Genomic DNA, 14,472 nt, shown 5'->3' with positions numbered 1-14,472 from the left:
ATTCAAGAAAATTGTACAATACGTGTACAAGTTTATAAAAAGATAGTATTGCACTATAAAGTAAAGAGTAAAGACCATTGCCGTATTTATTCGAATAAACGCCCCGCTTTGAATAAACACCCTTCCCCCATACAACGTCATTTGGAATAACCTACCCCCCTCCTTTTCGAATAAACGCCCGGGCCTTTATTTTGTTCCTCAAATAAAAGCCTCTCCCAAATAAATATCCCTCTTGAAAAATAAACTTCCATAAAAGGTTATTCGAATAAATACGGTATTTGATTGGTCTTACCATATTCAGTCACTTTTTCAAAAGAATTCAACATGTAAGAATTAAATCTGTCAGTCAGTGGCAGAGTACATAATTTAAGGATATGTTGAATTTGATGAATACCATAATATGCACACTTATGATTTGAAACAAATAAATACTAATACAAATAATATAGTTATTGTTATTCAAAATCCTATAGTTTTTAAAAATGCATTTGTCCATTTTGAAATATACCAGTAAAAATGACAAGTCTAAGTAGCACTGTAGTTAAGTCCACACTTACTCCACTCCACACAGTAATGCCACTTAAAGACTACCTCAGTTATCTTGTTTGTAGACCCGTATACAGACCTATTATGGCGACATCTTCGGGACTCAAAGGAGTGTCCCTTTAACAAGGGTGTTCCCTGAATATGGGTTGGCCGTAGTCTTAAAACATCTATATCTCGTTTGTTTCACGGAAAAGAGGCTCTACTGTACCATAACGTTTAAATAATAGTTAGAATTAAACCCTTAACTATATTTGGTCTTTTTTCGTTTTCAATTTTTCTACAGACGTAAATAATTTTATTGAAACTACAAAACGGCCTATCAAACGTTATATTTCATGTTTGGGGACAATACATCTTTAATTAGCACTTTAGCTTGGCATTCCCTTATGATTGAACTTTGTGGCACTACTGGTATTGAAGTACTGTATAACAGAAACATAAGGTATCGTTGTATATCGTATTCTATTTTATATAACACCTACATAAATTACAGTCATTATGAGTAACATGGCGTGCAATAGTACGTCCTATTTAACGATCGTTAGAGTAGTAATTTTTAAATTGTTTGTGTACGAAAAAAAAATCTTCTCGCGTACGAAAAAAAAACTGCGTTAATCAATGACAGGAATTTATTTAGATATTATATAAAACAAATAATGAATATTTTTATATTCGTGCGATGGTACAAATAATTTAATTTGGGGAAATATAAAATTCTATTTTCATCTCATGAAATTAGTTGTACCATCGCACTCATAAACATTCATTATTTGTATACTATTTATCTTTAGGAGTAGGATTAGTAATGTCAGGCAAATTTGAAATGTTAAACGGTGATGGCAAACCAAGTTCTTGCTGTACTGCCTGAAGATCAGCAGGATTCAAATTATGCAGATCTAACCAATCAGAGAGTAGAGATGCAGACAACGGCCCAGATTCACATTTCACACTAAAAGAAATTTAAAAATATTAATAATAAATGGTTTACACACGGAGGGCTTAATGTTGGGCTTAATGTTGGGTTAACGTGAATTCACATCGAGGAGTCCACATATATTACATAGAAATTGCAATCAAAAACAACAAAAAACTAAGTCAATTAATTAATTACAGTTAAAAGGTCCTTGTTATTAAATTGATCATAGTACTGCATAGATCATAGTACTGCATAGACCACACTCACATCTAAGGAGATCAATACACATAAATTACATAGAGATTGCAATAAAAATCAAAATGTACATAAAGATAAGTAATTACAGTTAAAACGTCATTGGTAAATTGATTATAGTAATGCATAGGTTTGAAATATAACAATACCTACCCAGTCGATAGAGGAGGCGGCTGCATATCAAGTGACTGATTGAGTAGTTCTTCCAGATCCATTGTTAACCCATATCCAGCTCCATCACCTCTTGGTGTCAATTGTAGTATAGGAGGCAGAACATCAATCATGCCTGATTTTGAAAACTGATGCGTAACAAACGCAATGTCTGGTTGGGAATTTGAATCCTTGTAAAATCCTTGAGGAGGAATCACATCTTTGAAGAGATATGGAGCAGACATTTTGGCAGAAGCTCCGCCAGAGTTATGAGCAATCAGGAATTCATCACGCAGGAGTGGTGACATTTTGGTTGGAGTTTTCTGCTTGGCTTCTAAGGCTTCTTCATATGTAGGTGGAGAGCCATGCTGGATAAATGTAGGTGAAGGACTGGCAGGCTGGAAAAGTCTTTGTGGTGATTTTAGGGCCTCTTTTGTTGAGACAGAAGGTTTTATATGCATATCATTAAACATATCTGTGGCAGATGTGTGTGATGCGTATGTATGCACTTTGTTTTGGTCAAGATTGGAAATATTTTGATCAGATATCGTTTGTTTCGTGTTAGAGGGCGCTACTGCTACGTGATTTGTGAACTTTGTCTGGATGTTAGCACATTGTTGTTTCTTAGGCGCAATAGGCTTCAGATTTTGACGGAGTGGCACCCTAGTATTCGGCGCCAAATTGCCTGAATTTTTAATTACAAAGGTGGTAGGTTGTGTGAGTTTAATCTGGACTGGTTGGCCCTGCTGGGACTGGCCTTGTCCAGCAAGAACAAACGTTGTTGGTAGGTTTCTGTCTTTATTTAAATATCCACTAGAGCTTTCTAAACTTGATGGTATTGTTTGATTACTGGATGACATGACTGTTTGCTGAGCACTGCTCTGCTGTACTTGTAAACTTGTTTTTAAAGAGGTTTGAATGTTTGGTTCAGATTTTGACAACTTTAGATTCACGGTTCCCTTTTCTTTATTCTCTTGAGCAGTAGCTCTCATCTTATTCCATCTCTCTAGCATTTCTCTGTCTTCCTGAGTCAGGAATAAACCATTGTTCTCTTGTGTTTTAGTTTTTGCTTTCTGTTTTTTCTGCCTTTCGGTAGCTTTCTTCAATTTCAACTTTCTCTTGTCTTCTCTCTCCTTTTGTCGTTCCCATGCTTTCACAGACATCTTACGGCCACCAACTGGTAATGCATTTGCATTGGATTTTGCTGGCGAATCTAAAAAAAATAAAAACTTTATAATAATTTTTTAGGAAGACAGATATTGAGTATCCAGAAATGCAGGATCTGTTGTTTGAGTACAAGTTTCTCAACAGCATTTCCTAGCAATCATTATCCTTACATTATGAAACTGCAGAACATGCATTGATTATCTGTAATAATGTAAATAAGGTGCTTCTGATAATGTATAATTACTATAAAGCTCTGTCTACACTATCAAACTAGTTTGACAAAAAAATGTGATGTGACCAAATATGGTAGTGATATGACATCATCATTTCCATATATGGGGACATCACATTTTTTTGTCACATAAAGTTAGATAGTGTACACAGAGCTTCAGGTATTCAACTGAGCTGTTCTTCAAACTCCTTGGTGAAGGTAGGTAGTGACCATTCGAATACACCTAAAATAATCATGTTTTATTCCAAAAATGTTAATACTGTAATACAAACCTGGTTCTGAGGCTTTCATCTTGTTTCTAAGTGCAGCATTCAGTAGAGCTGCCTTGATCAGAGCTTTTGTGTCGGTTGAAATTGTTTTCTGTGAGATCTCGGAGGTACTCTTTGCCCCTTCATCAACAGATTTCTTAGCATCACCATGGTCTGCACTTTTCATAGTCACATCACTTGACACAGCCTTGGCATTAAGTTTCTGAAGGTCATTTCCCTTATGCTGTGGCAAGTCTTGAAGCAGATCCTCTCTTGATGCACTTCGCATGATAACATCTACAGGTGGCTGTGAGGAGTTTTTACCATTTGGATTTATTTCTTGGTTGTTGATCTGACCACTACCACAAAGTGATGTTGCACTCTTCATCTCAACATCTGTGATACTTTGCTGGGTTGCAACCAGTAAATCCATTTTAGATTCTTTACAATTGCCAGAATCATATGCATTACTCTGGATGTTTATCTCGGGACCATTTAGTGTTTCTGTTAGCTTAGCTTTCCCAGAAGATGGTTCATTATCAGTGTTATTCTGGATTAAAGATGGTTGCAAGAAATTTGTTGCGTTTTGTTTCTTTTCAAGAACATCTGGAATAAACTGGTTCGAGAGCGAACTATTAGTTCCTTTTTGGTTAACTGTGCCACACACTCTTGGAACAGGCTTCATGAACGTTCCTAACGGTACTTTCGAAAGTGGCTTTTTATGTCTATGATACTTTCCTATTATCTTTGCAACCTTTTCTTGAATGTGTTCTTTCGTCATTTTTTCATTCTCAAAAGAGAAATCAAATTGCGGAAAGCAGAGGGGCTCATCAAGGGGATCATGATACTTAGCCAAATATGGATGCTTAAGAGCATCTGCTGATGTCACTCTTTCTTCTGGGCTGTACTTCAACATCTGCGATAAGAGATCTAGAGCTTGTGAATCAGCCTCTGGATACTTGGTTTTTAAGTCAATAGGTTTGATATGACCATAGTTTTTGTGAAAGAAATTATAGACCTGATCACTGTGGCAAGATTGTAGCATCTTGTCCGGAGGAAGGCCTAAAACTTGAGTCACTAAGGTCAACTGGTCAATCAGGTTCTTTCCTGGAAATATTTGCTTCCTGCCAATCATTTCTGCCAGAATACAACCAACTGACCACATGTCAACAGACTTTACATAATGTTCCATTGGAAACAGCAATTCTGGAGCTCTATACCATCTTGTTGCAACATAATTTGTCATACGCATATGTCGTTTATGATCCTGAACAGATGAAACTCCTCTAGCCATTCCAAAATCTCCAATTTTCAATTCACAGTTTCCATTAACCAGTAGATTACTCGGTTTCAAATCGCGATGTATGACATTAGCAGAGTGGATGTACTTTAATCCACGTAGAATTTGGTAAAGGAAATACCTGACATGCTCCTCGGAAAATACTTGTTTAGAATGTATAATCTGGTGCAGGTCACTCTCCATTAAATCTAAAACAACATACACATCTTTGAATTCAGAAACAGGTCCTTTAATGTTTAATATTTCACGAATAGCAATAATGTTTTCATGCCGAAAGTGTCGGAGAATGCGAATCTCACGATATGTACGTTTGGCTATTGTCTCTTCGCAAAATGCATTTGGAATTTTTTTAATAGCAACTTTGATACCAGAATTTTTGTTTATTGCAGAACACACAACACCATAAGCACCTGGAAATATAAAATAATACAGTAAATGAACAAAAATAATAAAATAAAAAAAAAACCAATTTAAATAATTATTATGATGTTGATAGTTGGTTAAAAAACATAAGAATATGTCAGCATTTTTTGAAAAAGACAATTGGCTTTAAACTTCTTTTTATTTTCTATGTCATTAAGAAATGGTAAAATGCAAGCTAACTAGCAGTAATTAATAACACTAAAAATGTATTTATTTTCAATTGGAAATAATAAAATATAATATTTATGATTTATTTATATATTGTATTTTGTCAATGAAGAACAACCCTGTGTTGATATGGACCTCTGTGAATAAATAAATTTGAACTATGCATGCATGCATAGCATATGCCTACCGGTTCCAATATTTTCGATGGGCTTGTAGTCTGTGTCTTCAAGGTCAAAATTCACATCTAAACACCGACTTTTGAAAGTTATTGAGTTCTTCACAGCAGTATCTTGTTGTTGCATCTTGCTTGCCATAAAACTTACTTAAATTTTACCATTCATTCATCTAAAAAAAAAATCAACATTTTTATCATGCAGGCCTAGCCTAGTAGTACTAGTAGTATAATATTAAAAAAAACGTTTAATTCCTAGATAGGCTAAACTGAAAACTTTTCGTGTTTCATTGAAATAACCAGTACTCATCATGGAAAATCAAATCAAAAAAGCTAGGCCTACTAAAATATGTTCCATTAGAAACATACAGTACGTATAGACAGGGGCAAAGCCCAGTATCTTCCCGTATCGACAATTGTTTCGACCATAATCGAATAAATATACTAGGCCTACATATATTGCAGTGGTTTGATATGTAATTACGTCAATAATGTAATAATTGTTATTATAATGAATAGATGAAACATTCATAAACAAATAACGGATACACACTTTACCATTTCCAATCAAATAAAGTGTAATTTTACACCACGAACTCCCACTGTTACGGTATAAACACGATATAATTTATATAGGAACTCCGTTTCTAAAAATAGATAATTTCGATGATGTCAGTCGGTGTTACCCAATCAGCGACCTTGTTTACAAGATTGGCACGCTTATCCTCATCATTGCTATTTTCGCCATTTTGGACATCCCTTTGCGGCGATCGCGACACACACCGCTACCACCACCATTCAACAACAAAGGAACCAAAAGTTGTAAGTGGGGTGTGTACAAAAGAATTATTGACTTTTTGCGTTTCTTTGTTCGGTTGAAGCACACTCCACAAATTTATCTCTCGTGCACCTGTTCTTTCCTTGTAGACCTGCAGCGAAAGCGAAGTGGGTGAAATTATAAAAAGGTAATATTATTATTCAACAGCTGATTTTCAAGTTTGTTACATGAAAATAATTCCAAGCCAAGTGATATATGTAGCCTCCTCGGGATCCGTAGCCTCTAGGCCCTAGGCCTAGTTTAGTAGGAGGCCTAGCTAGTCGACAGACCTAGGCTAGTTTGCTAGAGGGTCTTACTAATTACTAGTGTAGTAGGTACATATGCTTGCTACCCAGAGTGCAGGGCAGGCTTACCTTTTGTATGGATCCCTTTTGTACTACTGTAGTAGGCTAGCCTTATTTATAGACTTGCTTATTATTAATTAAGTATTAATAAATAGATTCGAGGGGATAGGCCTAGCTAGGCCTATGTCTCATAATTATTAATAGTAGAAGAACAGTTCAAGGTAGAGCAAGAGGAGGCTAAAGAAGTCTATAAAATAAAGAGGGGTCTGCACGCACGATTTTACATCCATGTTAATAGCCTAGATGGGCTTACAATATTTAATATCGTTTGTGTTTGAAATTGATCACATTTTATTTTGCTTATGACAAAAAAAAATAGGCCTACAGGTACGACTACATATAGGCTTATATGTACTATATTTTATATGAAGCGCTGCTAGCTCAATAACATGCCAAAAAAAAAACCTTCCCTCTAAAGTCAAGAGTAATAAAGAGCATCAGTGAGTAAAGTTGATATTTACAAAATCTAGTGGTTCTGCAAAATAATACAGAAAGTTGATGCTATTGCAATGATTTAAAATATGACCAGTTTATAACAGTTAATAACTTGATATAGTGAAACATATCTTAACCACAATGGTTATTTTATTATCGAGTCTCAAGATGGACAGAACTTGTAATTGATTGACAGCGTAACATTTGAATGCACTTATTTGAAGCATTGTTCTTAAAACCTTTGATTAGACTAATTAAGTACAGTATCACTGATTGGACTAATTAAAGGTTTTGCATATTATTAATAATAATTGATCTAAGAGAACATTTTCATTTGATGGCAATTAATAATTAATCTGTTTGTATTGAGTCTCAGTAAGAAATTACACTTTTTTTTAAAGTTATTATTTTCATATACAGTAGCAATAAGGCAGTTTTATATTGCATTTATTTGCTGGTGAAGAAAATGTTCCTGTATCAGCTCTAGTCTAATTGAAGAGAATTTGTGTGTTTCTCTAATTCTAAAATTCTTCTAAAGATAGGCCTAATAGCACAGTATGTTAGTTTACAAATTGAAATGACTTCCTTATGTACACAGTACTTTGAACGCATCATTATTCATTATAATTGTTGTAGAACCTGTAAAATTCTAGGTAATAGTATTCTTTTGTACAGTTAAAGTTAAAAATAACTTGCTATACAATTTGCTTAATAATGGATTATAGAACAAAAAATCATCGCTTCAATAAAAAATTATGTAAATGTCTTCTGAATAGTAAAATTTAATGGGAGGGAAAAAAGTATGACATTATTTTTGTTGATGACCGTGTATAGGATATAGTGCTGTACCCACACTGTACTACTACCCACATTAAGATTGTTTTTCTTTCACCCAAGTGTACAGTACCATTAACTTTTTATTCCCCCACCCTTAGGTTTTATTTTTACCCACCCTTAGCTTTATTTTTTCATCCTAAATAAGCCCCACCCATCACATTAAATCAGTATATATACCGGCATTTAAAACTTACATTACATTCATATCTGTACCTACATTAGAACTTGGTTGACATTGCAGTACTACAGAATTCCAGGAAAGAATATTACAAAAGTGTAGTCAAGACAACCATGCTCCTAAGATACAAACACAATGCATGCTGGGGAGATATCTGACCAATCAAGTGTAAGTAGCATCAACAGCAGTCCAACTACCATCTGTCCTTCTCCACCCACTTGCCAAAATGATGCACTCACAACTCTACAGAATGGACTGCCACCTAACCCAGAACTTAACAGCGCTCTGCAAGATGCATACAAGGTACGCATTCGTAGGGCACGCAAGAAAATCACGGAGAAGGAACGACGCGTTGAAGTGCAGCAAAGGTTTGAGGACTTGAAGAACTTGATTCCAGGATTGAACGGAGAGAATCGTAAAACAGTTCACAGGCAGACTATACTTAAATGTGGTATGTTTTATTTCACGATTTTTAAAACAATTTATGTTAGTACAGTAATACCAGAGAAGAGTGAATTTTGTCCCTGGTAATACAGTACATCTAAAATGCATGTTTATACTTATCTTAATGGTTTCTTTTTACTGATTTAAATGTCCATTTAGCTAAGAAGACACATTCAATTTTCGATGTAGTTTTGTTATCAATAAGAAAAGAATACATTATTTTGTTGCCTTATAAAACATATCTAAATTTCATTCAGTGTACTGCTCTCATTGGGTCAAATTCTTAAATTTCTATATAAGTCAAATTTCTATTTTAATTTACTGTATACTATACTATTTTGTTTTTTAATCAAAATTATCGAAAGATGGATAAATGAAACTACTGTATGATTTCTCATGCAAAGAATTTAGTATAATAAATGGCAATTTAAAAAAAATGTTTTAATACTAAGTGTGTGCATGCTTTTAACCAATCTATTTTTCTTTATATAGCGGTTGACTACATTGAGCAACTAAAGGTAGAGTATCATGTCATCCCACATGTTACAGATGAAGAGTTTCGTATCGAGAAAGAAAAGAACTCAAGATTAGAAGCAGAACATATTATGTGGTGTGAGAAACTCAACAAACTAAGGTAATAAATTGTTCGTACAAACGCAATTGCCATATATTTATTAGGAAATTTTTGTGCTCCACAAAAATCTGTTATCTACTTTTTTCTGTGAGTATTTGTGAACTCTTGTTTGTTTAGTACTAAAGCTCTGTCTACACTATCAAACTAGTTTGACAAAAAAGTGTGATTTGCCCAAATATGGTAGTGATCTGCCCAAATATGGTAGTGATGTGACATCATTATGTCCATATATGGGCACATCACATTTTCTTGTCACATTAAGTTTGATATTGTAGACATAGTTTAAGTCATTTATCTCACTCTGTGTGCCCCTGTCCCGTCCTGTGCCTCCCTATTCCAAAATCCTGGATCCGCCACTCAACAATGTATCCATCCATAAGTCTACTGTACTCATTTGGCAAATTTGTTGGTCGTACTACCCAATTATCCCAGCGACTGCACCTCAAAAGTAAATATGGGATGTTTTTGAGTAAGCTGTGAAGACTGATCCCACCTAAAGGTCACTCATCATAATTGTCTTATTATAATTGCTGTACAGTGTAGTCTCCCAATATTTACTACCCTTATATTCCCCGGTCCTATATATTTCCATATACTGGATTCATTAAGATATATTTCCGTATACAGTCCTATATAAGCCAGTTTAATTTTTAAAACTGCTTTTACTTTACTGCTGTTTTATGACTGTATATTTTGTTTGTTTTCTCAACAGGGAACAGAAATGCCAACAGTTGCAAGAAAAGCACATGCAGCAAATGATGAACGGATTCACAGACAATTTTACAAACAATGTAACTGCAATGCAACACATACCACTTGTGTATTCGAACCATGTTTACAGTACCTCGCACCAAACTAACCGTATTCAGGTGCTTTAACAGGACCATTTCGAACATCAAATATGTCCTCTCAAACTGTCACTCCTTAAAGGATAATAATGCAGGAGATGTTATGAATAATGCGATAAGAAGATTTTTTTCTGTTAAATCCATAAACCAAGTTTCAGCATCAAGATCAAGTAACTCAAGAATAGTAAAGTCACCCAGTTCTGGATATCAAACAAGAATATTATTAGTATTACTGTCAGTCTAAAAGATGATAATAGCTATAGAGGTGATGAGTTGTTCTAGTGCATCTTTTTATGAAATTATTATGCCATTGCTACAGCGTTTTGATAGGAAGAAGCGGCTACAGATATTGCTGTTTCAAATTGTTTGCTCATTTTATTGCAACAAATTGAGAAATCAGACAAATTACTGTAGCTGTGTAACTTTACATTCATGTCAACTATGCATCTTGTCTACAAACATTCCAAATTGTTAATCTCCATTTTATACTTTTATAAAAGAAATTGTTTTCCCATTTTCACATTTCCAGCTAATAGAATAATGTGCTTTCTTTATATAGTAATAATTATGAAGACATTTTTAATTATTAAATTGAATTTTATGACTTTGGTTAAACAGTCGATCGCCTTGAAGATATAAAATAGGATTTTTAAAAGGATTGTTAAAAATATTGTCAATAGATTTAGTTTAATTATGAAAGACAACTCAATCTTTATATTAATCTCTGTCTAACTAAACTAGTTTGTCAAAAAAATGAGATGTGCCCAAATATGGTAGTGATGTACCTAAACATGGTAATGATATGACATCATCATGTCCATATATGGGCACATACATTTTTTTGTCACATAAAGTTTGATAGTGTAGACAGAGATTTAGATTTGAAGCTGCATATATAGTGTATAAACCACATAACTATTAAATTGTTTGTTTAGAAAATCTGTCAGAACAGATACCAGCTCCTTTATAATAATAAAGCATTGAATATTTTAAATTATAATACAGTATTTAATTGTGAGAAATTTGAATATTATTTGATTCAATAATTATATTAGACGGAGCATCCGAAATCGATCTTTGTTGAAAACATCTTGCTTAATACAATTTCCTTGAATTTATTCTAAACAGAATGATTACCTTGAAAATATTGTTTATAATTAATAATAATGTAAGAATATTATTTTTCTGGTACAGTCATCTATCCTTATAACAATATTCACTAAAAATTGAAAAATGTTTTCATTCTATCATCAAACAAGCAAAAAAAAAATTTGCTTTGGTTTAAAAGTCAATGTATTCAAAATAAATATAGATATTAAATAAAATATTTTACATACTTTTTTTCTGAAATCCTTAAACTTTCTTGACTCAAAAACATTGATGAATGTCAGCCCAAGAATGTTTGGGCCAGCCCAAGAATATTTGGGCCAGCCCAAGAATGTTTGGGCCAGCCCAAATGTGTTATTTGGGAAAGTTGACTGTACAGTTGTAAAAAAATGTTTTAAAAGGAAACTTTAATTTTCCAGTTCCCCTCAAATGTGCAGAGCTTACGTAACTTAGCTCAAAGATTTTCCTGGCTTATTTCTTCTTCCCTAGACTCCTGGTCTAAGGCATTTATTTACACAGCACATATGCCAGCGGCCCAAAGTACATAGATATTATTTAAAAAAATTAGATGCAAAATGAATTATTATGTAGACTTTTATTTCACTGAACCATGTATTCTCAAAATGACCTTGTAACAGTAACTGGACTATGTGCTTTAATTTTACTATGAATTAAACACACAAATTAATAGTAAAAATGTTTTAATAGATGTGCTATATCAGGATAGAAATAATTGACAACAATTTCAGAATATTTAGAGAATTATGCAGCTGTAAAAACACTTTTGTGGATGATGTTAATTTGAGTTTTTGTATGGAAAACGTAAGGAAGTTTAAAAATGTAATGAATAATGTTGTTAATTGCATACATGTGATATCCTTAACATGAAAACCTTCAAAGCAATAATATGATAATTAAAGATTTTATTATCAATTACTTGTATGCTGCAGATGATTCATTGTAAATGAAAAAGTGTGAATCATAATTACAGATTAAAAATGAGGCCAGTTACTACTGGGAGGTTTAATAAGTCTGTCATGGGTTTTACAGGCCTGTCATGAGTTTTACAGGCATTGGTCAGCGGAACTGGACTTAATCAAAAACTGTGTTTGAGTAATGAATAAGTAAAATATAAATAAATGAAAATAAGGACTTAGGTAAAGTATAGTTTGTGAATAGGTTTATGCTGTGTCATTAATATTGCTTTTTAGATTTAACAATTTTTAAAAAGTTTTTAAAATACTCAGTTTACCAAATAAGACACTGAAAAAGTTAATTAAAACAATTAATTCATTATCAATTATGATAATTACATTATGAGACAAGTTTCATATTGTAGTTATAAAAGTATGTTTTGTGATAAAACAAATTGGAATAATACATTGTTCATTTTGAAAATGTTTTATATATTTTCAAAAGACACATATAATGTTTATGAATTAAGGTGTATGCATCGGTTAGACTTTATGAGGATCCAATGATACCTCTAATGACGGACCACCAATGAGTTGGTTACTCAAATGTTATCCTATATTAGACAGTAGGTTGGTGCAATGTTTTAAAAAGTAGTTATTTTCTGGAAGTGGTCCCGTTAATAGAATGGCTTATAGATAGAGTACTTTACTGTATTCAAATTATCATGAAATAGAAATTTATATATTTATAGATTTTCTATTGCTGTTTTTATATTACATTGTATTTTGAAAATAGCAGAAATCGAATTGCTGTGTTTATTTTTTTGTGTGAGATTGTTGTATTTAAAAAAAATAAAATATTTATGTTAGTAAATGTACAGGTTACTGTAAAGTGTTGACACGTACTTACCATAGGCCTGTAAAACATATTTTATGCAATTTTTTTACATTTTGAAAAATAAACATATGTTGGGGATAAAAAACTGCTTTGTCATCTTATTTTTTATAAATAAATTTTCATAAATTATTAGCTCCTGATTAACACTAAAAACGGTCTAGCGCCCTCTAATTTTGTTGAAAGTTGTTGGTTGATGAAAAAGCTTAAACAATTCTCGGGGGGAAAATATGACACTTTCTATCCGAATTTAATTAATAAGAATATAATAAGTATAATATTTTATTTTGGTAGCTCATATTCATAATGTTTAATAGTTTATAATTATATGGCTACAATGTATAAATTTCGATATTAAAATGTCTTTAATTAACAAAAACTTATTTCTCAATACAGCTATAATTAATGATACAGAAAAATTTCAACAATACAAATTATTTTTGTATCAATATTGTTTATATTTTAATAATTCGAGTTTTAAGGTTCTTTTCAAAAGCCATTTGTTTTTTTTGCTATATAAAATAATATAAATGAAGAAGTATGTATTGCTTAGATTTGGTAATTATCCTAATACGAATCATAAATGTATTGAAGCTCATTATTTACGTATAAACGCAATTATTTTACATTAAAAAAATATCCATTACGAGTCATACATTTAAAATAATGATTGTATTAGTCTTCAATATACGAATTTCCACGTTCCTCCCTATACACAGCTCCTGAATAACATTAAAAATGGTCTACCGCCCTCTATTTTTGTTGAAAGTTTTAGTTGATAATATTTTTAGTTAGGAATTATAGTGGTGGAAGTTGACCTTTTAGACCGTATTAAATTAATTAATAAATAGGAATATGAATACAACATTATATTTTCTACTAGATAAGAATAATTCTATTTATCTATTTATTGGTAAGCACTGTCTTATTTTGATCATTTGGTATTATTATCACGTCTAAGATTTTAATTGTGAAAATAAATAAATAAAAATCATCATCATTCACATCACATTACGTAACAACATAATTACAATAACTTTCCCTACCACTAGTTTTTACTTGTATTAAAGCTAATAAATCGACCCGGCCTCATGAGAACTAGGCGGGAGGGGGTGGAGGTGATATTGGTTAACGTTTTTCTGTCAAAATGTAGTTTCGTAATACGCGGGTTATTTGCCTACATAACTTTGCACAACCGCAATGCGTGATCATGAAGATTTAGCCAATCAAATGTTGGTACGGTCCTTATCTAATTAGCATAATTGAGCAGACGAACTTATTTTGCCAGTTTGGTAGAAGACGGCGGAGGAGACGGTGGAGGCAAGAGAAACGAAATTAGGTAGGTGTTTTGAATTGCTTAAGAATTTGACCTAAATACGTCCAATAATATAAATACACGACTGCCTGAGACAATATATTAT

At 32.7% G+C, this 14,472-nt stretch overlaps 2 protein-coding genes across 2 annotated transcripts; one reads left to right on the top strand and one right to left on the bottom strand.

Annotated features, from left to right (window-relative positions):
• Positions 1–836: 836 nt before the first annotated feature.
• On the bottom strand, positions 837–5,724 carry LOC144858979 (uncharacterized). Its single transcript, XM_078715152.1, has 4 exons — positions 5,593–5,724; positions 3,539–5,224; positions 1,871–3,080; positions 837–1,495 (listed from the first exon to the last, which is right to left on the bottom strand). The coding sequence occupies exons 1-4, from the start codon at positions 5,717–5,719 to the stop codon at positions 1,324–1,326; spliced, it is 3,195 nt and encodes a 1,064-aa protein (XP_078571278.1). The 5' UTR covers positions 5,720–5,724; the 3' UTR covers positions 837–1,323.
• A 625-nt stretch (positions 5,725–6,349) lies between these two features.
• Positions 6,350–13,130, top strand: LOC144858978 (uncharacterized). The gene is made up of 4 exons (XM_078715151.1): positions 6,350–6,542; positions 8,254–8,660; positions 9,146–9,287; positions 10,000–13,130. Exons 2-4 carry the CDS (start codon positions 8,345–8,347, stop codon positions 10,163–10,165), a joined length of 624 nt encoding a protein of 207 aa, XP_078571277.1. The 5' UTR covers positions 6,350–6,542; positions 8,254–8,344; the 3' UTR covers positions 10,166–13,130.
• Positions 13,131–14,472: the final 1,342 nt, after the last annotated feature.

Source organism: Antedon bifida, chromosome 2 (genome assembly GCF_963402885.1).
Source record: "Antedon bifida chromosome 2, ecAntBifi1.1, whole genome shotgun sequence".
Classification (NCBI taxonomy): Eukaryota; Metazoa; Echinodermata; class Crinoidea; order Comatulida; family Antedonidae; genus Antedon; species Antedon bifida.
This window is presented reverse-complemented; position numbering and strand designations above follow the sequence as displayed.